This window comes from Solanum dulcamara, chromosome 6 (genome assembly GCF_947179165.1).
Source record: "Solanum dulcamara chromosome 6, daSolDulc1.2, whole genome shotgun sequence".
Classification (NCBI taxonomy): Eukaryota; Viridiplantae; Streptophyta; class Magnoliopsida; order Solanales; family Solanaceae; genus Solanum; species Solanum dulcamara.
The window spans coordinates 1,193,757-1,218,553 of record NC_077242.1 but is presented as its reverse complement, the minus strand read 5'-3'; the positions used below and the strand labels follow the sequence as shown (position 1 = coordinate 1,218,553).

The following is a 24,797-nucleotide window of genomic DNA, read 5'->3' as shown; positions in this document are numbered from 1 at the left end:
ATTAGGATAAATTGCGAGATGACTAATCTCAACATAAGTTATTCAGGAATTGTACTGGATGGAATAACAATTCTAAAATAATCACGAGATAATTAATTCAGAGATCATTTGTTCCCCAATCGAACGAGAACTTACTTATCCTAACAAGGATTAATTGGTTTTTATTGGCTAGCTAACACTAATTACAATTGTGGTAAAATAAATATAATCCTCGCCAATAATGAATTACGTGGAATAAATATGATCCTCTACAATTAGAGATTTCGGCATCAAACTTTTTTGGGATACGAAAAGAAAATCTTTTTAGTTAAGCCATGTGCATTTAATTTCAAATTATTCGGACTCTAATACTTAATTTTAATTTTAAAAAAAATATAAATCTTATTTTCAGAGTCGGTAACCGTGGTCGTCAACAATCAGGTTGAAAATAAAAAATAAAAAAGAGTCTCCGGCGAAGAAATTCCCAATTTACCAAGTCGGCGTCGACCCTAAATTAGCTTCTACTTTGTATTCAATCTTTCAGTTGATGGACAAACCAAAATCCCCTGAAATCGTCTTCTCCGGCGTAAAGAATTCTCTGCCGAAGCTTAACACGAATCCTAATTCAGGAACTAAAATTCACAGCCCTTTTTTTCAAACATCTGGTACGTTTCTCCGGTGACCCTTTTTCCGGTAGAATTATATATATGCACAATTTTCTACGCAAGGTATATAGTAAAATAATAGTGGGTTCGGAGTATAAATTGATTACATCTATTATTCTGTGTGATTTGGGAAATAATAAAAATTAAGACTTGAAGCAATTCAGTGTAATTGTCTTAATTTTGTTGTGAGCAGAACTCCAGTTGTTTGTTCATTTGTTCTGTTTTGTGGGTCGCATGAAGTTTCTGTAGTGGTGGAGCTGTTAATTGTGATGAGTTAATGGAGTTTAGTTGTTTTGTTACTGTATCAGCTCTTAAGAAGAGAAAGCCTCCCAGCTTGATGAGCTTGTGTCTTGGAATTATTGGTGGACATTTTGAGGATATCATCGAAGACCTCACCGAGATAGCTGCTAATTTTTCGTCCACCATGAAGGTTGAACATTCTTATGCTTGGTTTTATACATAATTTGGTTGTAATTGTTCTAAAGATGTACCCTTTGGTAGATGCGAATACTGCTAGATTTAGTTGGCAATAGTTTAATCCGAGAACTTTAGCTTCTTAATGTGGAGCCTTTTGTGCTTCAATTAACTGTATGTTCTTCTTCAGTTCCCTTAAGATAATCAAGTTTTTAATCCATGAAATGGCATACTATAGATGTCCTATTTCTTAGTCGAGCAAGTTTAATGTTTTGCAATTTTATTACGCCACCATATTAAGGGTGAACTTAATAGTTTAGGAATGTTTCCCTGGAATCTTTTGTCCAACTTTTAACAAAGACTGCTCCTTGGCTATCAAAGAATACATTTATTTTTTCTTCCTTCATTTGTTTTTATCGAGGGAATCGCTTGGTAGGGATTGAGGTGGTGGCGGTGGTGGGGAAGGGTTAACTAAAAAAGGTAAATAAAGCTGTCAATCCATGCTATCTTCAAAACTATTTAATGACATTATTTGAAAATGTGGATTTACGTCCTAGCTTGTCCTTTCAACTATAATTTTTCTGGTTACTGAAATAATCTGTTTTAATTGTTAGATGGCACTTGTGGCAATTGCAAGAAGAAGAAGGTTATTGAATGACGATGTCATTGTTGCATTGGCTGATAGCTCCTGGCAAATCCTGGACTTATCTGGTTCAGAGGTCTCTGATTTTGGCCTATCACAAGTGGTTAAAACATGCAAATATCTGCAAGCAGTTGATATAAGGTATTGCATATTGATCATTTCATTTGTAGTGGGTATCTTTATTTTTAAAAACAACATGCTAGTTGGATAAGGATATTCTGGTTTAACTTTGTTATTAGATATGCATGGTGCACCAATTACTATGTCTTGCTAGATGACACCTCTCATTCCACTGAAGCACACTAAATTTATTGTCCTATGTCAAAATTCTGCAATTAGTAAGGAGGCTGAGAGCAGGAACAGGGCCCTCACAACTAGTAAATTAAATCAAGTAGTGTACTGACTGTATGGCTTAAAAATTAGGTTATGAGGCATTAACTCCCATTTTCTATTCTTCTTGCTTTCTAGCTAGTTCATGATCTCGTACTCATGTAACAATTTATGCCAAGTGCTTTGCTGGATTTCACTTTTCTTTAAAGTTGCATTACACACTTTGTGCAGGCCACACTATCACCTATTTCAGTCCTTTTTCTGCTGCTCAACTTAAATTTGGTTTTGATATGTAAACCTAAATGTGAACATCCATTGTCACAGTCGCTGCAGCAAGCTCACATCAGTCAGTGTATCAGAACTCTTGCAGAACTGCCGGTCTCTTGAAATACTGAGATGGGGGTAGGTTTCTTTTCTTAAATCAATTCACTTCTTTCAGTCATGAAGCATAAAACATCGTGTGTAACAATAACAAGATCTGGTCCACTGAAATTTCCCCTAAACATATGTAAATGATATTTATTGTCTGGTTACCTCGAGGCCACCAATGCAACCATTTGTTTTTTTTTTAACTTGCTTAGAACCTGTGGACCTTTCCATGCTAAATTATGATTTGTTTACTAATGAGTACATTCAGTATTAAGACATCTCAAATATGTGCACAGTGTAAGCATTCGTTGGCTATGTTTTAGATATTTGAACTTGTCTTACTGAAGGATGCTCAAGTTTGATGCATTTGGTTTCTCTGCGTTCATGTGTGCATAGGGTAGCTATTCGTTGGCTATTTTTTAAGATAGTTGAATCTGCCTTACTACACCTTATTTTTCTCACTATGTTGATGCTTGAAGCAATGCATGTATGGATAGAAGGCATAGAGGAGGCTAGACAAGCAAATGGCAGAGAGCTGTGTTAATTTTAGATCCAATATATTGTCTCACTTTGATTCTGCACAATCCTATCTAGGAAAAAATATTATAGTTTATGATCATGTTTCTTCGATAGGATGACTACCACATATATATTTTTACATGATTGGTGTTCTTTACATAGTTTAGAATCCGCTATTTGATTCCCGAGGATTTTTCTTGTGAATCCTCTAGCTTCTCTGTGTGCCTGCCTTATTAGAGTCTGTGTGAACTGTGAAGCTAGCCAAAAGATGTTCTACACCGAGAACCAAAAAAAGGAAAAAGAAAAGAAGAAAGAACATTGCATGTTTCAACTATTTACACTATCATTTGAAGTTTTTTCTAGGGAAGAAATCCTTTGTAAAAATCTAGGTTCATCATATTTTACTTGATGAAATATATTTCAATGATCTCCTCTCTCAAGAAATAAGGAAACCTTAGAAATTAACCACATAACCGGAATGACTCAGAGTTAATGTTACAGAGGCTGCCCTCGGAGTGAGAACACAGCTCGTAGATGCTTCACTTTGTTGAAGCCAACACTAGAGCATGTGGAAGGAGATTCTTGGGAGGAACTTGATACCTTGGAAATAGCTCGTGGTGCGACATCCTTGCGTTGGCTTTTATGGGTATGGGTTCTATTTGCTGTTCAAGCTTGCAAGACTTCATCTTTCTTATTAGGAGTTATGCATGTCACTTCTGAACTGGAGTAGCAAAGTAGATTGTCTTTGTAGCCCCTCCAGATTCATTGATCTTCCCTTATCCCTGGCTGCACCTGGAAGTAGTCTTCTGAATTCAGACTAATATCTAATCCTTTTGCAGCCAAAAGTTGAAAAGGACCAGCTGGAGATTTTGTCTGAAGAATGCCCACGAATCATAGTAAATCCAAAGCCGTCGCCACTAGGTTACAGGGGGCTTGATGTACCTAGAGAAGCAAGACTGGATGTATCATTAGATGATCCCATTGTTGAAGATATTGACCCCAAAACCTGGGCAGTTTCTGGATTTGTACCTAAAACATCACCATCATCAGTTTCAAGCACAGCAGATTTGCCTGTGGCAGAAAAGTTTAGACTTGCATTTCTTGAGAGAGATACAAGACTAGCTCCAAAGCGAGCAAAGAATGCAAGACAACACCAACGACGTGCAGAAAAGGAATGGGTAATGATGAATAGCAGCGCAAAAGCACTAGCACTTGCCTCACTGGCGAGCAAATCCTTGAACATTCGGAACTGAAAATAGATGTGTACTTCTATAAATCTGTATTTTATCTCCATCAGCCAATAGAAAGACCTGTTTGGCAGCACAAATTGACAAGGAAGCAAACTGTAAGCAAGCCTCAAGTAGTCATACTTAATCTATTCTGGGTAACTGGGAAAAGCTTCTCTTTGCAAGGACAGTCGAGAGGAAGAAAATGTTTCATTGGCTTCCTACAAAATATTTGGTTTCTTTCAGGCAATGGTAGAGTTTATTTGGAGCATCACACTGCTGAGAGGAAGACCGCTCTCAAGCATGCCTTCCTCTTTCATCTGGTTATTCCTTCGTTGTGGTGTGTATATTTATTGTGTTTCAAGTATTCTTGCGTGAATGTACAATAGGATTTTGCTGCTGAAGATGCATTTAGTGAGGTTGCTCCCTTTTCTTTTTTTTACTATGTCCAGTGTGTTAATTCCTGTAAGACTCTCTTTTGCTTTCCCGTACCAAATGTTGTCAACGATTTTTTATTACACGCAGTTGCTTGTGATTAATAATTCTAAAATATTTACAACCCCTATATCTATATTAACAATCATAAAACATTTACAACCCATATTTATCTTTTATATACTAGACAAGTTCAGGACTTCCATCTTCTTGAGCAACGCTAACTAGCATAGGCAAAACATGTTGTACAGCAATTTGAGCCTTCAGGCAGTAGTTCACTGTTTACTCAAGTTCCGAATGACGTAAGGAAGGATGCCACCATGCTCAAAATATGCCAGCTCAACCTACAATTCCAAATCAACAAATATATGAGCTATCATGATATGGAGAGAAGTTATCTCGCACTGAGTATTTACAGTGTACATAATATATGTTTGCACATAGACTTCTCCCACTTAATCATAATAAGTTGATAAAGGTCTCGCTTAAACATAACAAGTTGATAATGTCGAGGGATGTGCTCTACAAAGAACTACCAGAATACAGATGGTAAACGAGTCATGTCCTCTTTTGTCTATTAATCCTCAAGGGATCATACAAAACGTCAAGAATTGTGACGACCCAACTAATGCAGCTTTCACTAGTATATGAAATAAGAAAATGAAGTGCAAACTTATTCAATTGCATTCCAGTTTAACATCTGAAAACCTAATTTGATCATTTACTTGAACATTTTACTTATTCAACACACTAGACTAGGATAAAAAGGTTGCAATATACAGTAGAAACAAAATACATACCTGTGTGTCAAATCTAAGAGTACATGTGAAAGATTTTCCACTATCAGTAGTCACAGTAACATCTTGTCTGGGCCTTATATCAGAAATCTTCTGTGGAAGGTCAATAGTGTAACGCTCGTGACCAGTCAAATCTAGTGTTTCTGCATCCTCACCAGGCTTAAAGGAAAGTGGAATAAGGCCCATTCCAACCAGGTTGCTGCGATGAATCCTCTCAAAGCTTTTAGCTATTACTGCTTTTACTCCCTGTTTCAAGAACAATAATGTAACATCCATACAGAAAAAGAACAGAAAAAAGACAATCTGAACCTCAGAAACTAGACTAAAATACTTACTAGTAGCATTGGCCCCTTAGCAGCCCAATCACGGGAACTCCCACTCCCGTATTCTGCTCCAGCAAGAACAATGGTGTCGTGCCCCTCAGATTTGTATCTCTGCACGTAATTCAATATAGCATAACGGAACATTATTCATTACATAGTAGAACAAATAAGAGGAACATCCTGTGTCCACAGAATATGCAGACTCTTAGCCAAACAATAGTGGAATATTTCCTGAATAGACATTGTAACTCACCATTGCTGCATCATACACGTACAGTTTCTCCCCTGTCGGTATGTGAATGGTCTTTGGACCGACTTCCCCATTCAAGAGCTTGTTGATGATGCGAATGTTAGCAAAAGTACCTCTAGCCATCACCTCATCATTTCCACGTCGGCTGCCATATGAATTGAAGTCCCTCCGCTGAACTCCACGCTCCATAAGATACTTAGCTGCAGGACTATCCTTGTGAATGCTACCTGCTGGTGAGATATGGTCAGTGGTGATACTATCACCAAAGTTCAATAAGCAGAAGGCGTCCTTCGCCCCATGAGGACCCGGAGGGTCCACACTCATGCCCTTGAAATATGGGGGTTGATGAATATAGGTTGAATTTGGATCCCATGCATAGAGATTTGATGATGGAACCAACAGTTGATTCCAGAAAGGATTTCCCTGAGTAATAGCTTCGTAAGTGCTCTTAAACATCTCAGGGAGCACACTTGATTGAACCACCTACAGAAAAATTGCTTTTAGTCATATTTCAAGGACCATGGAGTTAATTCATTGCTTATTGAGGACCGCAATAGATAAATACCTCTGCTATTTCTTTATTGCTAGGCCATATATCCTTTATGTAAACACTTCTTCCATCTTTTCCAATTCCAACAGGCTCCTTCTCGAAATCAATGTCCATCTGAAAAATATAGTTGAAAGAATTTTAACTATTAGAAACCTGCAAGCAGAGTAGGTAATCCTAGTGATTAGAAGCAAGACTCGGAAACAAACCCCTCCCTCCACCCTTTATAAGAAAAAAAAGAAGAGAAATCTTGGCTGGCCAAATAAGAATAAAAAAATAAGTGAAACAAAACACTAGCAGCAGAGAGCAGCAAGTAATAAACTCTATCAGAAGAAAAATGCTAAACAAGGCTGGAACAGCTCTAGTTGGCACATTTAGTGAAACTGAAGGCTACTATTTGAGAGTAGCCAATGAAAAATGGAGCACAGAAAGAAACTATCTCAGCACAGAAAGTTCGCTCCTTCAGCAAATTATGCCCAAAAGATAGTATTTCAATAAACCATATTGTAGAATTTGGAGTTCCATGATTACCACGGGTATCAATCTAAGAAAATGAGGGACAGGTCCCCAACTAATTCATCTTAGCATACCGTTCCCGCAAGCGCATATGCAACAACTAGCGGTGGCGAAGCAAGATAATTAGCTCTTGTTAGAGGGTGAACACGGCCTTCAAAGTTCCGATTTCCAGAAAGCACAGCTGCAGCTACAATTTCTGCAAAAGGATCCCAAGACACATCATCAACATAGGCAATCATTTTTTCTTGCTAAAACATGACCTGCTAAAGCAGCCTAAATGCCACTGGAGCAACATGTGAAATTACTACAGATTGGACAGTACTTTAAAGGAAATATAGCAAGGGTTAAGTGGTAAAATAGAACATTACCATTGTCGGTGATGGCAGAAGCAACTGATTCATCAAGATCTCCAGAATTACCAATACATGTTGTGCAACCATAGCCAACAAGATTGAAGCCCTGCTGGTTCAGGTAGTTTTCTAGGCCACTGCAATACAAGGTCACACATTAATTCAGGGAGAACAAAGATAATGTTCAGGGCCACAGGAATGACCACGATAAGTAACAATTGATCACAAACTTTACCTCTTATGGAGGTATTTTGTAACAGCCCCTGAACCTGGAGCCAGACTTGTTTTTATCCATGGTTTAACCTGTTAAATAATCAGATAAGTTAACTTCAGAAGCATGCTCCATCTGTAACTAATTTAGCTACGTAAACGCCACATGACAAACTATGAGGCCTGCAACATTAGTTTAGGCACTAAACTAACCTCCAAACCTAATTCACATGCTTTTTTTGCAACAAGACCAGCTCCAAGCATGACACTAGGATTAGAAGTATTTGTGCAGCTCGTTATGGCAGCTATAACTACACTACCATGCTTAAGTTCAGCAGGCAGTCCATGAAATGTGAATTTTGCCACTTTATCTTGCTCCTGCTTGGGTACAGCAAATCCCTGCATGATTAGAATGAAAGTGCTTATTTATTATACCGTTCAACACTTCATGGCATATTTATTTTACCGGTAAACACTTCTATAGTGTTCTTGTGTCAGCTCCTAAACTGAATTGATGCTTCATCAATCATGATTTTCATGTTCTAGGTAAAAAAGAAAAGGGAAAAGAATATCTCAAAATTCAAAATGTTCGCCGAGGATAAAATGACCTTGAATCCTTGTTTGTTATCGAGGCATGCATGCCAATCAGCTTTCATATCTTTGAGAGGGACACGGTCATTTGGCCTGAGAAATGAAAACAGTCAGAATGCTGGATAGGATCTAAGAATGAGCTAAACAATAAATTGGTATCTGAACACAGTTACAAATATTACTACCTTTTTGGTCCCGAGACACAGGGTTCAACATCAGCAAGTTCCAATTCCAAATAAGACGAGTAAACTCTCTCCTCTTGAGGCTGTATTGTAATATTATACTGCTGAGTTACATCACAAAAGTTGAACATTAAGATATGAGGATAACATTGTAGTATAAATTTACCTCGCTGTAGTCAACAAACATTTTGTTTGCCCGCAAGTACTCCTCAATCATTGTTATCTAATCATCATACAAAGAAATGAGACTGTTCGAAATATCTGAGCATTTTATTATTTAAGCAGACCACAATTAAAGAAGAAAAAAAGAGGGAAAACCTAACTGTTTCCTCGCTCCGTCCAGTTAATCTAAGGTACTGTAATGTCATATGATCTACCGGGAAGAAACCCATGGTAGCTCCGTACTCGGGAGACATATTTGCAATTGTTGCCCTATCAGCCAATGATAGTGAAGCTAGTCCTGGTCCTATATACCAAAGAAACTAAATGAGCCACATGTAGAGAAGACATTCGCTTTTCCATTTTAAAAGAGCCAGAGCGATACATACCGTAGAACTCCACGAACTTTCCAACAACACCGTGCTTTCTTAACATTTGAGTTACAGTTAAGACCAAATCAGTAGCTGTCACCCCATCACGCAATTTTCCACTCATTCTAAAGCCGACAACACCAGGCAAAACCATGCTCATTGACTGTCAGAATAATAAAGAAGGGGAAAAAATCAAGTTAATTTAATGGTAGTGGTTATCAAGGGACTACATGCAATACCGTAAAAATACAGATGCTAATAGAAATTTATATGGTACAATCAGGACACTAAGCGAGTAAGCAGCCACTAAATTATTTAGGAAATTAATGTTCTCTCATCCATAGGATTAAAGCTGAGGGCAGGAGCATCATGATCATCAATAACGACACCCCAGGTTCTCAACCAAGATATATTCTAGCAAAAGGGGACATCACCTATTATAAAAGTAGACTTTGTTATTAACAAGCGAGAAAAAAAAGAAATTCATCAGTAACCATAAAACCTTAAGATTTCTTTTAGGGTGATGTTCCCTTTTGCTAAAAAATGCTTATCAATCTTGAAAACGTTTGAATGCCAATAAATAGATACAGTATTGAAATTGTAAAGTGATGATTGATCTGACAAGTGACAACAAGAAGTATAAGTTAATAGGCAAAGATATTCTGACAAGGAAAGTATGTCTTAAGGGGAAAGTCTCACCTTGGCATTCAAGGAATCATTGCAGCGACAACAAATGAAGGGGAGTGTTGATTCATAGCAGGATTACAGGCTGGGAGATATCATATACTAACATAATAGTACAACTATATAGGATGGAGCAGAAAATTACATGGAAGTTGAAACAAATTAAATACCTGGCCAAGCATTGTTGCCTCTGCTTCAATGCCACCTACTCCCCATCCAGCAACTCCTAATCCATCAATCATTGTTGTGTGAGAGTCAGTCCCCACTAGACTATCAGGATAAAGTACACCATCTGAGTTGAAAACTACTCGTCCAAGGTACTCCAAGTTAACCTATGGAATCGTTGAGAGGAGAATAAGGAAGCAAACAAGAAGTCGTAAGCAGAAGGTAAAACTAGAACAACACTTTTAATACAGGTTAATACCTTGGCAGCAACATACATTAGACCTCTATTCATTTATTTTCTTATATTAAAGAAAAAAAAAGCATGATGATACCTGGTGAACAATGCCAGAACCCGGAGGAACAACAAGCATGTTGCGGAAGGTGGTGGACCCCCATCTGAGAAAAGCAAACCTCTCTTTGTTTCTCTGGAATTCAATGTCCATATTAGCCTGCAAAGCATTTTCCGACCTAGCGACATCAACTTGCACCGAGTGGTCAATTACAAGGTCAACTGGAACCTGGATAGATTATCAATATCTCAATATACAGATGAGAAACAAAGAACCACTACCACCCTCCGCAAAGAAATAGAGGTCTTGACCAATCTAGGAACGCGCTGAACAAGAGATGTACCAAAGGATTGATCTTGTCAGGATCACTACCAAGCTCCTTCATTGCATCACGCATAGATGCGAGATCAACCACAGATGGCACTCCAGTAAAATCCTAATTACATCATTAAAAGCATATTGAAAGAGAGCAAGAATTCCAAATCATAAATCTGTTAATTCTACAATCTTAACTCATCACAACATTTTTTCCTTTTCACCTGCAGTAACACACGGGCAGGCTTAAATGGAATTTCAACTTGCTTTGGTGCAGTATTTTCCCAGTCCAGGATCTTCTCAACGTCATCCTTGGATACATGGAAATTGTCACAATTCCGTATAGCAGATTCCAATAGTATCCTTATAGAAAAAGGCAGCTTGTCTGCATCACAAGAAATGAAATGCAGAAAATTCTATAATGTTGGCTTCACAACAAGGACAATCAATATTAAATGCGAGAACTAGATAATCATTACAGGGGTTCAACTTAAATATAGCAAAATCATTTGACTGCATACCAATCCTTGGATCATTTAGAGCAGGAAGACTGTAGAATTTCCCAAACTCGCCACCTCCAGGCTTGGGAAGACTAGTAAATATTCCTTTGAAAGGATGCTCTGAAGCTGATAAAAAAAAAATTAAAAGATAATTTGATATAAGATCTCTTAGACAAAACTAAAGAATCATATGTCACAAAATTCATGTAGAAGGGTTTCAGCAGCAAAATTTGCATCAGATGACATGCCAATTCCAAATTCGAAAGGGAAGACATTGACATGGACACCCACAGCCTTGCTATGCATGTAAACCATAAAAGACTTAGTTCCAATCCCAATTACACCTATTCTTGCTAAAAAAAAATCAAGTTAATTAAAAAATCGGTTAAGTAATATTAGAAGGATTAAGGTGCAATATGGTCAATCTTTCAATATATCAAAGATCACTATATATGTGCAGAAGTTGCATAGAAAAGAAGCATAAGATAAATACTTAGTAACAACTTCATAAGCGAATGCATTTCAACCACCTCAAGCTATCAATAAATTTCTTTCCAAATATCTATGGTAATAGTTGCCATGCATCTTCATTTCTGTGGTATAATTATTCTTACTTAGTAAGCACAGGTATAATTGTTTTAAATTGAATACTTGAAACCAAAAATATTTTTTAAAAAAAAGAAAAAGAGGAATACTACAAACAGGAGCATGAGGAAGTTGATCACAAATTCAATTTTAATTTATTTTTAGTCTATTTAAAAGGAATATTTGTTTGCAGCTGTTTAATTCTAACTTAATATGTTTGCATATTTTAGATCACAAAATTAAATGACATTTTAATTATATTTAGTTTAAGAGTATCATATTCAAAAGTTGTTTGGCTTTGTTAAACTACTTGTCAAGTCAATAAACAAATTGAAATGCAGATAGTTAAATTGGAAGATATACCCATAGCAGTGGTGTTGCGTTCAACAACTGGACTGTCGGTACTAATCTGAGCCTTTAAAGTGATCGGAAAACGACGATTGACGCCGTAATTACTCCAGCGAGGAACAGAGCACCTGAGTGATCGGTAAGTAGTAGTAACAGAAAACAGCGCAGGTTGAATTTGGCGGGAAAATGAGAAGAAGATTCTAGAAATAGCTGAAGTAGAAGTAGACGAAGAAGCTCGAACAAATGATGAAGAAGGGTAAGTGGATAAATACATGATCACATTTTCCACCTGAACACGAAAGCAAGAGTTTTATCATTTATCTCCTCCTTTTTTTGTTTGCTATATATAGCAAAATGTTTGCCGCTGTACCATGGGGAAATATGTAGAAGGACCTGGCGAGACCTGGGAAGGACTCAAATTTTTAATTTCAAAATATGGAGCAATAAACATATAAAAAATTCAAATATTCAACATCTGTTAGTCTTTATTTTTTAATTATATATAAATAATGTAACATTTACTAACTCCTCCTCCGTTCCTCGATAGAAATAGAGTTTTTATTAAAAAGAAATAAACACACACAAAAATAAAAAAGGAAATTAGTTACGGTTAAATTAAGAGCGATTATATTTGGATATATCAATGGATACGTTGCATAAAAATGAACTTTTGGGTTGGATTGGATTGATTAGATATTTTAATACTACTATTGTTTTGTTCAAACCATCTAAGATTCAGGTTAAATTGTGATCTTTTCATTGTCTCAACTTGTTTAATCTTCCCAAATGTTCCAATTTGAACATGAAAAAACAAACGAGGAAGAATTGGAAATCCTTTTGCACTCTATTCAATGAAAAATATCCCTTCATCGTTAATCAGAGTCTCAATTCAATTTCTAAAAATAGAATCATTTTGATACGAGGCACTTTATCCCAAGGATTCGAGCACAAACTCGAATTAATTGAGCCAGAAAATGGATACGAACACTATGTGGCGGAAAAAAAATTAACCACTTCTCATGACTTTATCTCTACCACTTCACAAGATTACATATAAACAATTATCACAAACACGAATTAGTCACAAAAACTGTCGGATGGCCGAGCTCAATTTTAACTTTTCACATAATATAGAAAAGCTAAGCAAACAAGTCATTGAATATTAGTGTATAATACTCCCAATATATAGAATACACTTTTCTATCGGAAACTGCCTTTTTACCTTCCATGGCAACGGTAAGGTCTGCATGTACTCTACTCTCCCAGACCCCACTTGTGGGATAACACTGAGTATGTTTTTGTTATTTTTCTTCTGTTAAGATCTTATCAAATCAATACAGCAGAACTTTATAGTACATCTAAGGGTAAAGAGCATAGTGCAGATTTGACAATATGAGGATTACTAATCTAAAAGTTGTAGTTCTATCAAAAATGGAAAGACCCTGGAACAGGTAACAGGAAGGACGGAACAATAATTCGGGGCAAACATCAGTGTGGAGAGAGAATGAGACTGCCACACTACGTGTGGCTGTTCTTTGTATTCAACTTCTGCAGTCATCTGATGTCCTTAGAATTGAACATCAAGAGAAAACTAAAGGCTGCCATTGAATCTGAGTGATCTCAGGTAGGAGGTTGCCATGTTCCTGGTCTAAAAGATTCACCGGAACCAGTTGGCTCTGACGACCTGGAAACAAACAAGATACATTTAAGTCGTTGTCGATGACCATTAGATTGTCTAATAATTAGTCATACTGTTATCATTCATTCTATGTAAGCTTATTTCCACAAGTGAGAATTTAAATCATAAAAAGAACTGTGGTTTCCAGCATTGGTTAGGTGGATCGAGAGAAGGGTAGATCAAAACAACAAGTGTACAAACAAGAGAACTTTTTGTATCTGTTGTCTGAAACGACAAGCACGTTGCTGCTTCAGTTTCTTTTGGTCTTGCATGTCTATATTACACAATATGCAAATTTTATAAGCAGGAGAACAAAATAACACAGTCAAATTCATAGGTCGCACTGAGAATTATCTGAGGACTATTTCTCACTTATCCTCCACTTTCCTTTTCACGTCTTTACTTTTTCCTTTTTTGTCATTAATGATTACAATAGTGAAAACCTAGAAAAGCAGTCTCATACTGAAAAAATTTATTGCTTTGACTCACCTTTTTTCATTCTGTGTATCAGAGGCTTCTGCGTTTGTATCACCTTCAGAAACGAAGATGCAATTAAAACAAAATCCAGAAACAATTGGCATAAATTAGCTGAAGAGAATAATAAGAATAGGAACGGAGAACTGTTGCAGAACAAAAAGATGTCTTGTTATATGGATTAACATAAGACGTTAATGTATCACAAACAATAAAAACTACTGCTTAGTTCCAGGCAAAAATAAATAAATAAATAAAAGGGAGGGGGAGGGGGGGAGGCAAAAGCGAAAACTATTCGGTTTGATAGTAAAACACTGTATAGAATTATTAGGCATTAATTAAAACACTGTATTTGAAATGATTGTAATTTTAGGCATTGGTCGCACCATTAGATTGATTTAAACCGCTTACTGTACGTGAGCAATTTTGCAAAAAGGGGGACACACATCACATCTATATTACTCAAGACAGGCAACTAGTAATAACAAATGGGCATTCACATGTTATAGCATTCAAGTAAGGAATTAGTTGCGCAGTTAAGCACCAAGTTGCTATTTAATTAAAGGTTATCATATGAATGGATGATAAACAATACTACCATTTATGTGGAATAATAAGGTATTCAGCATAATGATATCCCTTTTAATAATTTAGGCACTATAGTATTCCATATTATAATTTGAATGTCCTATACTCCTTGTGGTATTACAGAGGCGCATCTTGTAGGCAAAGCAAAACACCCTCTAACATGTTACACACAAAAAAAAACCTCTCCATTAGTCCCATAATCTACTCTCAATTACAAAGACTGGCACATACCACGGATGTATGCACACAATCCATACATGATATCCGCCGTTTCAAATGCATGTAAAATAACCTTCAAGTCTTTTCTCATGTAGAGGTCACTAAGTTTCCTATTAAAGGTTCATAAGGTTAACAAAGTGAATATCATTGGAGGAAGTGCAATTTGCAAAAAGGAAGTCACACGACCACTATCTTTGTTCTCTCACAACTGACTGCTCTCTGAGAACATCTTCTGTGTCAGAAACGAAAGAGGAGAAATAATTTTGCAACCATTTGTTTTGGTTTCTTAAAAAGTATTGATTGAAAAACCAAACAGGCCCTAGCTTAAAGAATGGACAATTGGACATGGGTACTTTTGTAGGATAGAGTGATACCTTTTGAAGCATCTGGAAATTGTTGAACAAAACTGTTTAAATCTGGACCATCAGCTTTACCTGGGAATCGGACAAGATGAAGAGGAATGAATGTCATGCAGTTCAAGTAGCAATTTGCTTCCCCTTCAAAGGATCTGTAAAACTGTAGTACGCAACTTACCAATGTTTGTGGCTTTCCTCTTGCCTTCTTTGGCCATTCTTTCCTCCTCTTCCTTCTTGAGACCTTAGAGCAACAAAAAGATAATATATTATCAGAAAGGTAATCGTCCTACAGGTAGCCAATCCAATGATCACCAAAGTGCGTCTTAAGAAAGCATGTAAGATTGAAAATTCTCCGACCAGAAGAGAACCCAACTTTTAAAAATATAAAGTAGGAAAGAAAATAAATCCAAGGTGACCCAGAAGTTTAAGCACCTAAACTTATTTTGGCTCCAGCCCAGGGTCAAAATGGGCCAAAAGCAGAATTTTTTGTGAAAGTTCAACCATCTAGAAGTTGAATGAAGAGCTTCTTTCTATCTTCTCTTATAAACTTAAATATCCAAGTGTTAGGAGTAAGTATATTAGAGTTGTTTTTTCAAGAGCAGTTACAACAAATCCATGAACAAAACAGAGACATAAAATTGGAAAACTTACGAGCAATATTAAGCTTAACAAATTCCCTTCTGGCTTCCAACTCAGCCATTTCCTGGTAAAAAAATATATAACCATCAAAATATAGTCCAGGAACTAACTTAAGCAAAATTAAATACAGTTCAGCACATACTTACATTTGAAAGGATGCATCTCTGAATAATGAAAAACATATGCTAAAAGTGACAATCTCTGTCTTACTTTAATCACATAAGTTCCAGAACTTAGTTGAAGGCAAATATTTGACAAGCTTTGCAATCTTTTTCTTTTACAGCGAATGTAATAGTAGAAGCACCTCAACTAGATTGCACGATATATACAAGGGCCTTTGTTCAATTAATTGGACATGGCCACAAAGGCATAAACGAAATGGCACAACAAACAAGAACCACAAGAAGGAAAACCCACTTAGTGTTTCAAGTACCATAAGATGTTAAAATTAAAATTAAAAAAAAACATAATGAAAACTGAAATAGCAGCCTGGAGCTGAAACTAATGACAAAAGAAGCAAAAGAGGTTTATGGGACTTTTGCTGGCTTGCTTTTGAAAATTAGACTCTGGTTAAATGCATATCGGTCCATTCCCCTCCTATGTTTTCTAATGAAATTATTTACCTATCTAATCAAATTAGAAAGAAAATATTAAGTGATTATATATCTAAGAATTCATTAGAGTAGCAGACAGGGCAAGAGATATGGATTGCTGCAAAAGCAATAAATTTTCCTATACTCTAATATTGTCGTCTCAAACTGATGTTTCATATAGTTTATACAACAACACGATTTTGCCTGTGTTCATTCCAAATATGAAAAGAAGAGCTAAAGTGTTCGGTTTATTAACACGTATTCTATAATTCTGTCCATGATGTTGATAAAGGGGTATCAGTGCTATTCTTGAACAAGAACAATTCATACAAAGAAAAGACAATGCTAGTTAGGGATGGTCAATAAATTATGAGCAACATTAAGGGTCAAAGAATACCTCTGGAGTTGGAGCACTCTTCCGTTGTCCATTCAACCAACATATCCATTCAACTGCAATCAATCAACCGTAACTACTTAATGGCAATAAATGAAGTGGTAGTGTAACATGAAAGGTTAATAATATCAGCCGATCGTTTTTCTTCACGACATATTAACATGATGGAGAAGGGGCTGATACTTAGACTTAAAACAAGATTTAGAGCTGGATAGTGTTTCTCCCAATAGGGCATACCTGGAATGGAGGTTGGATCTTCCTCTCCTTTGAATGTCACCCATCTCTTTTCCTTCACTAACAAAATATAACAATATCACATAAAGTTCTTAAGTAGATAACATAATAAAAACCAAGGTCATCCTACATACACCTTTTTGAATGGAGAAATCTTAGTAGGTCAGTTGGTTGACTACTTTGATCTACCTGAACTTCGATTCCCCACCTTGGAATCCCCTCCCTCATTTCCACTTCCCCTACCCCCAATAAAAACAGCACTTTTTGAACGGCGGGATATTTGGAACAGTTATACTAGGTAAGTAATTCTTTTTCTAATTTCCCAATGCTCCTCACGCAAAATCACTGTCACGGGTTCAAATCACTAATGCTCACATCCCCTTGGGGTGTGGCCCTTCCTAGGACCCTGGTGAATGTCTTATGCTTTGTACACCATTTTTTTTTTGTTGCAAAATCACCTCACTTCATTCACTTCAAGTTCTCAACTTTCAAATTCCAAATGATCTTAACGACAAAATAATAGCCAAAACAAAAGGTAAGAAAGTTCAATGAAAAAAAAAAAAGGTTCTCCCTCCGTTTCAATTTGTTTATCACACTCTTTTTTTTGTGTGGTTTCAAAAAAAATGTGATACAAACAAATTGAAACCGGGTGAGTACTAAAATCACCACAATTTTAATGACAAATACATAAACTGAATCCCACACTATTTCCTCATTGATCAAACAAAAAATTAAACTACAAAAATCAAATTGGTATTAATTGAAAGTAAAGAAACGAAACCCACTTACTGACACCATCAAGCTCCTCTATTCTTTTAAAATAGCGATTGCCTACTTTGTCGATTCCCATAAAATTCTTGCTGCTGAATAAACCTGCAAACTTCGCCCACAATTTCGACATTTTTAAAATTTATTTTTTGGAAATCTCAGTATTTTCTCCGATTTACTGCAGAATTGGTTTTTCACGAAAAGAACTATTGTACATTTCCAGTTTCTGATATCTTTGACTTGGGCTGTTAACCCAAAATAGTGGGCCTATAGAGCGATGGAAAGAAACTTGGGCTCTATACAAATTGGGCTATGGGGCATTCAGCCCACTGTACTCAGCCCGTGTTATTTTCTTTCTTCTTTTGTCTAATTAACATAGTCGTTCATCTCATCGATTAAATTAAAGGAAAATTATCCAAACATACATCTTATTTTATAGTAATTTCTAAAATTTTCTATCATTTAAAAAATTTCAAAAATCTCCTTTCTGATACATCACTTCCCTCTCGCTGATACATCTCCATCCCCTTTCGGATACATTTCTCCCCTCTCGGATATATTCTTTCCTTAGTATCCACATGTTTCATCCTCTCTCTGGTACATCTCTATCCCTTCTCTGATACATCCCTTCCCTCTCGAATACATTCCTTTCCTATATATCTAGATGTTTGTTGATATATCCGGAAGTCTACTAATGTATTTGAAATTCATAAATTTTAAGGAATTTTTGTAATTCAAAAAATAGTAGAAATATAATGATTTTAACTCTTAACACTACAAAATTTATGTAAAAATACACCAAATTAAAATAATCTATTCAAAAATACTCAATTCCACCAATAAAATGTGGTTGTAGAAGAATTTTGGTTGGGGTTTGTTATGATTTAATAAATGGCATGGCCAAATCAACGTTGGCCATGTGCATAAAATGATTTTGTAAAACCATTAAATTAGATTGTTATAAAATAATACTATGAATGAATTCCTTTTATAATAACAGTAGCTTGGAAAAATCCAACTTCTGGTGAACAATATAAATAAATCTTTTCGAATGATATATTTAAATTTTTTTCCTATTTTTTTCAAAAAGACAAGTGAATGTATTCATGCAATATGTTTTTTCTTAAATAATTCATGGATATGCGTGAAAGTAGACATGTTGGCCAGAGTGGCGGCCGCAGATCTGTTTGACAGCCGCCAACTTATTTTATTTTTTTAATTCTCTGAAAAGAATGGAAAAATAAATAAATTTTGCCAATAAAGAATTTAAAAAAGTAAATAAATATTATACTAATTAATACTAGTACGTATTAGTGGGAAAAAAAAGAGAGTGGAGGAAAGGAATCTAGTTACGTCAATCTTTAATGTACTCCCAATTTACGTAACTAAATACGTTTCAATTTATTTATCTTATATTTTTAAATATTTTGTTTTAAAAGTTAATATTTTTAATAATTTTTAAATTTTAACTTTTTACTTTGCATATTTAAAATTATAAATTAAAGAAAATTTTGATGTAAGATCACCAAACTTAAAGACAAATATTTTTATGGAAAATTTTTATTTAAAAAAATAAGGGTGTTTCGTACTTTTTTTTGTGTGTTTGATACTTAAATCTAGATAATACTATGAAAGATAGGAGATATGAAGGTATGGACAAAGGGATGAATCGTCTTCGATAAAAAATTATATTATCTAATGTTTTTTATGTATTTTTTACTTCTTTATATTTTTCAATCTCCTTAATAAGAATTATGACTTTGTCACTGAAAAGGAGAGTGATGGAGTAAAAAAAAAATTGTGGAGAGAACACTATTAATGCAAATTTGTTTCCCTATTTCATTAGAACAATTATTTTCTTCATTTTGAAGAAATTATTTTTGCAAATTTGTTTCCCTATTTCATTAGAACAATTATTTTCTTCATTTTGAAGAAATTATTTTTTTCAAAAAACTTAACTAATTAAACGTGAAAAGTGCAAAATATGTATTTGTCTTCATAATCAGACAGATACATTGAATGACGGCTACTCTTCTTTTCTCTCAAATGGTAAGTTAATGTAAATATATATATATATGTCTTTTTCATTTATTTGTTTTCTCTGTTTTACAAATTAAGATGTCTCTGTCATCATGTTGAACACATGCTTTTACACTTTAATTTGGTCTTTTTTTACTATGCAAAAGTTGCACGTCTCTTTTCTCTTTTGTTTGACTATTTTAACCAACTATTAAGGGAAGTCTTTTCGTAACTAAGATCACAAATTTAAATATGAAAATATCTTCTTATAAAAAAATACAGGTTACAATTTTTAAGGGTACAACAAACTCAAGTAACAAAAGTTTAATGCATTGGATTGTCCTGTTTTTTCTTTGATGCCAATTATTATTATCTTTGTCTTATATTAAATGGATATTTTTAACTTAACACGGTGATTAAAAAATCATTAATACATTAGAAGACTTTATCATTTTGCCCTTTGTTTATATCAATGCAATATACATAGAGTATAAAAATAGCTTAGCATTAAGAATTGTTTACATTTAAAATATCATGTTAATTGTAGGGGTAAAACAGAAAAAGGTTAATTAATTCTATCTTGATTTAATAAGTGATCGAGTAATATGGGTCGGACAAACAGTTTTAGTAAGATGTCCATTTAATATGGGATGGAGGAAGTAATTATTAAGCATTCTAAGATTAGTTCATTAAAGAAACTTACTTGTCTAGCTTGATACTGTACCGGGGAATTTTAATTTGTTATAACATGTCATTTACTTATTTTCTATATTATTATCAAATTAGATTAATTGCAATAATAACTTACACACATGATCCGCCAAATCGCATGTAAACGGGATGTGAAAACTGAATCAGATCAGTTTGAAAAAGAAAGTCACCTTTCCTGCCAACCTTCTGGTTGGTGTGTCACTGGGTCAGGAGGGGGGGGGGGTTTCGCGTTGGTGGAGGAACTGGATCGAAAAAAGATGTTGGGTCATCTTTTGATTGATAGTGTAGAAAAAAATGATATACATTTCAGTACATAGAAATTAAATTTTCTAATTAAACGAATATAATTTTTTGAGCTAAAATATTGTTAAAGGGATGGAGAAAATATTTACTTATATTGATTTGCAAAAGTCATTAAATTTAACTTAGGAGTATATTTTGAAAATTTATCTTTAAATATTTGTCTGGTCATGAAATTGATCAAATTTTTAAAATATGATCTTCAAATCTTTGTAATTTCCAAAAATTGCTCTAAATTGCAAAACTTCAAAAGAAAAAATCAAATAAAAATATATTCCAAACACAACATAAAATTTCAAAAATCACAAGTTTAAAAATTTTAATTTTTTAAGTTTAAACTTTAAAATTTATGGTTGGAGCTTCATTTATAAAAACATCAATCAATGTGCCACTTTTCCTTGTAATCTAAAAATTTAAGGTGGTCGACACATAGACATAATTAATAAAGTTAATTTGATTAATCTAACTAGGCGACATCATTATCACTTGAGCTTTCATGGAAGTCACTTTAATTAACTTAATTAGTAATCCTATGTCATTAACTTTTTGTTAACAAGGGGGTTATGTGTGAAAAAAACAAGGTTTAACTTAAATATGATAATTTAAATTATGTTAAAAATTTACACGTGCAATGCACTAATTAAGAAGAGCACTAATATAGGTGCTTATAGGCTTCTTCTTCTTCTTTTAATTTTTTTTCTATTAAAAAAATATTATTGGGTAGAAAAATTCTTGCAGAAGTAGCCAATTTAAGGAAACAGACAGGAAAGAGGAAAATAATTAAACAGCTAATTTTCATGTGATTTGAGTCTTATTATAAAGCAAACAGGTACTAGCACAATTTACTTGTCAATACTATATTGTAAAAAAAAACTAAAAATCACTTTTATTTGCAAATTCAAAATTTTGATTTTATGTTTCAGAATTTTAGAAAAGACAAATTATTAGATTATATATATATATATATTCAGTTGATTTCAGTATGCAAATAAGATTTTGTAGCTAAAAGCTTAAAATTATTGAATTCTGTCAAATTCATATGTCATAACTAGAACTAGAAATCTCAAAAACTAACTCAGAACTTGAAAATATTTGAAGATCAAATTTTCAAAATCTAATCGAATTTTATGACCAAATAAATAAATAAATTTTCAAAATCTACTCCTTAAATTTTTGGCCAAATACTAGCTAAAATGAATATTACTAACATTCATCCAATTATCAGTTTGAGTGAATTAATTTACAGATTTCATACGGTCTCACTAACTTTCCCTTAATAATAAAGTCAAGCATTTCATTAAGGACAAATAAAATAAAATACACACAGATTAATTATTTAGGAAATCTCTTTTTAAGTCCAAAGTTTATAAGTTCTTTATCTCTCCGCTTTGATTGCTCACTATTTTCCCTCTCCTCTGTGACTCTTTTTTCTTCTGAGAAAATTTCACTCTTCAATAAAGACCAAATTCATAGGATTTATAAGGTACAAAAATACAGAGTTTTCTGATATTGATATTATTATTGTTCTTATTTTGTTTTAATGATTTTTCTTTGTGTTTTGCAGATAAGATTTTCAAGATCTTGGAGAAAGTTATCTATTGCAAGTTCCAATTATAAAGAGAGGTACATTCTGCAAATTCATCTTTTATAATTATTCGTTGTCTATAAATACAGCGCCTTATCTAAGATTGTTTCATAAAATTATTTGCTTTGGTCTTAGTGTCTGACTATTGCTGAGGTTTGAAGTAATGCTATTCAAGTAAAAGTATTCCGTTCTATTTTTGGAAGAAATAATTTTAATACTTTAGATAGCATCATCCGCTAAAATTTATCCTTTTTAATGCACTTAGAAAGCTGGAGTTTTTGATGCATACAAGTATTTTTATCAGAACTTTGATATATTATTAGTAAAATGATTAAATATCTCCATTACCTGCTAGAAGAATCTTGTTCAATATTGATATAAATGACCCTTTCCTCGCAATAGTCCATAGCAAGAGCCCCCAAATCTAGAGTTGCTTGTCGTTCCAATATGACTCGATTAAGTTCCTCATAACAAATAATGAATTTTATGGGCTCAATTTATTGTTTCTAAAATCTCTGTTTATATTTATGGCTCTACTAAGGGGCGAAATTCTGATAAAAATCGGAGAAAATGAGTGAACATAACCCTTTATATAAAATCGCCAACTTATAAAGTTTCGATTAAATTTTTTATTTCGCAGGAAATGTCATCGTCATCTGAAGGGAGGTACAATATGTATAGTCAAGGTAGTAGTGGATGGACATCAATGAGGAATGAAGAATTTCAAGAAGAAGAAATTTGGGGTAATTTCATCAACGAAAGACGCGAATTTGGTTCATATTTCAGTAGAAATAAAGAGTCAACACCAAATTTTAGTCCTAGAAGGCTGCCCACTGCATCACAAATGATTCCAAGATCAAATAAGAGTTCAATTCACGAACCTAAAATAACTCAACATTCAGCTCCTGTAAACATACCAGATTGGTCAAAAATTTATGGGACAAATTTCAAAAAAACCTCGTCGCGTGATGATGAAAATGGTGGAGGACATTATTCGGTAAGAAATAGTACGGAATTTGATGAAGAAGACGATGATGATGACGACGACGACGATGAAGGGGAAATGATGCCTCCACATGAATGGATTGCTAAAAAACTTAAAAGAAGTAAAATATCTTCTTTCTCAGTGTATGAAGGTGTTGGAAGAACTCTCAAAGGGAGAGATTTGAGCAGGATGAGAAATGCAATCTTAAGTAAAACAGGGTTCCTTGAATAGTATTAAATGGAACGAATCGATAGTGAATTCTGATTTATTTATGAGATGTAATTGTTGTTATTGTTGTATTATAATTGTGTAGATGATGTGGTGATGGTTGATTATTGTAAGACGTCAACAATAGAATTTGAATTAGTAATTGAATTTGTTTTAAAAGTTGGCACTAATTAGTGGATGTTCCACTAGGCTGCATTTCAATTGCCATCTTTTATGGCTATAAATGTAGCCAATTCTTGAACGGAAAGGATACACAAAAAGAAGAAAACACTTACACACTGCTTTCTCAATTCTCTCAACTTTCTCCGTCTTGTGTTTTTCCTATTATTCTCATTTTACTTTGCGAAGTTAATTTACTTTATAATACGTTATCAGCACGAAGCTCTAATTTTTCAGAAAATTAACTTCTATATCAGGTATATCTACTAAAGAAATTTAATTTTTAAGTTGTCTTTGTTACTTTCAAATTAATTTTCATCATGTCAAACTTGTCAAAATTAGAATTTGTGGCACTTGATATTTCTGGCAAAAATTATTTGTCATGGGTACTTGATGCTGAAATTCACCTTACCGCTAAGAGTCTTGGTGATGCTATAATTGAAGGAAATACAGCATCAAATCAGGATAAAGTAAAGGCTATGATTTTCCTTCGTCATCATTTAGATGAAAGCCTAAAAATGGAATACTTGACAGTGAAAGATCCACTTGAATTGTGGAAAGACTTAAAAGGGAGGTATGACCACCTCAGGGCAATGGTATTGCCAAGGGCTCGTTATGAGTGGATGCACTTACGGTTTCAAGACTTTAAAACTGTAATTAAATATAATTATGCTGTATTTAGAATAACTTCTCAATTAAAATTATGTGGGAAAACTATAAATGATGAGGACATGTTAGAAAAGACACTAACTACTTTTCATGCCTCTAATGTGATATTACAGCAGCAATACCGTGAAAAGGATTTTCAAAAATATTCTGAATTGATCTCATGCCTTTTAGTGGTTGAGCAACATAATGCCCTTTTAATGAAAAATCATGAAGCCCGTCCCACTGGAACTGCTCCATTACCGGAAGCAAATATGGTAAAAGCACATGGCTAGTCTGAAAGAAGACAAAATAAAAATCATGGCCACAATAATGTGCGTGGGCGTGGCAATGACAGAAGACGATTTGATAATCGTCATGGTGGTGGTCAACATAAAAGGGAGAACAATATCAGTTCTCAAAATGGCCCTTTAAGAAGTAACTGGCATCGTTGTGGCA

The 24,797-nt window shown here is 34.4% G+C and overlaps 4 protein-coding genes across 6 annotated transcripts; 2 read left to right on the top strand and 2 right to left on the bottom strand.

Annotated features, from left to right (window-relative positions):
- The first annotated feature begins 406 nt into the window (after positions 1–406).
- On the top strand, positions 407–4,582 carry LOC129891721 (uncharacterized). Its single transcript, XM_055967178.1, has 6 exons — positions 407–644; positions 953–1,074; positions 1,673–1,842; positions 2,356–2,433; positions 3,421–3,565; positions 3,759–4,582. The coding sequence occupies exons 1-6, from the start codon at positions 527–529 to the stop codon at positions 4,170–4,172; spliced, it is 1,047 nt and encodes a 348-aa protein (XP_055823153.1). The 5' UTR covers positions 407–526; the 3' UTR covers positions 4,173–4,582.
- A 120-nt stretch (positions 4,583–4,702) lies between these two features.
- On the bottom strand, positions 4,703–12,156 carry LOC129891720 (aconitate hydratase, cytoplasmic-like). Its single transcript, XM_055967177.1, has 20 exons — positions 11,779–12,156; positions 10,852–10,956; positions 10,555–10,715; positions 10,359–10,451; positions 10,058–10,243; positions 9,731–9,892; positions 8,895–9,039; positions 8,670–8,812; positions 8,513–8,569; positions 8,350–8,429; positions 8,182–8,257; positions 7,787–7,972; positions 7,599–7,666; positions 7,382–7,500; positions 7,088–7,209; positions 6,516–6,614; positions 5,954–6,433; positions 5,713–5,811; positions 5,381–5,623; positions 4,703–4,924 (listed from the first exon to the last, which is right to left on the bottom strand). Exons 1-20 carry the CDS (start codon positions 12,035–12,037, stop codon positions 4,856–4,858), a joined length of 2,952 nt encoding a protein of 983 aa, XP_055823152.1. The 5' UTR covers positions 12,038–12,156; the 3' UTR covers positions 4,703–4,855.
- Positions 12,157–12,872: 716 nt separating this feature from the next.
- LOC129893403 (uncharacterized) lies at positions 12,873–17,988 on the bottom strand. Of its 3 annotated transcripts, none has more exons than XM_055968922.1 (8): positions 17,728–17,988; positions 16,942–16,998; positions 16,708–16,760; positions 15,730–15,781; positions 15,257–15,319; positions 15,097–15,156; positions 13,931–13,973; positions 12,873–13,447 (listed from the first exon to the last, which is right to left on the bottom strand). In XM_055968922.1, the coding sequence occupies exons 1-8, from the start codon at positions 17,837–17,839 to the stop codon at positions 13,384–13,386; spliced, it is 504 nt and encodes a 167-aa protein (XP_055824897.1). In that variant the 5' UTR covers positions 17,840–17,988; the 3' UTR covers positions 12,873–13,383. The 3 variants fall into 3 exon arrangements, with proteins under 3 accessions (XP_055824897.1, XP_055824899.1, XP_055824898.1); XM_055968924.1 differs by having other exon boundaries at positions 17,724–17,820; XM_055968923.1 differs by lacking the exon at positions 17,728–17,988 and adding an exon at positions 17,073–17,181.
- A 4,976-nt stretch (positions 17,989–22,964) lies between these two features.
- Positions 22,965–23,537, top strand: LOC129891786 (protein S40-6-like). The gene has a single exon (XM_055967270.1). The coding sequence runs from the start codon at positions 22,965–22,967 to the stop codon at positions 23,535–23,537; it is 573 nt and encodes a 190-aa protein (XP_055823245.1).
- The last annotated feature ends 1,260 nt before the right edge of the window (positions 23,538–24,797 follow it).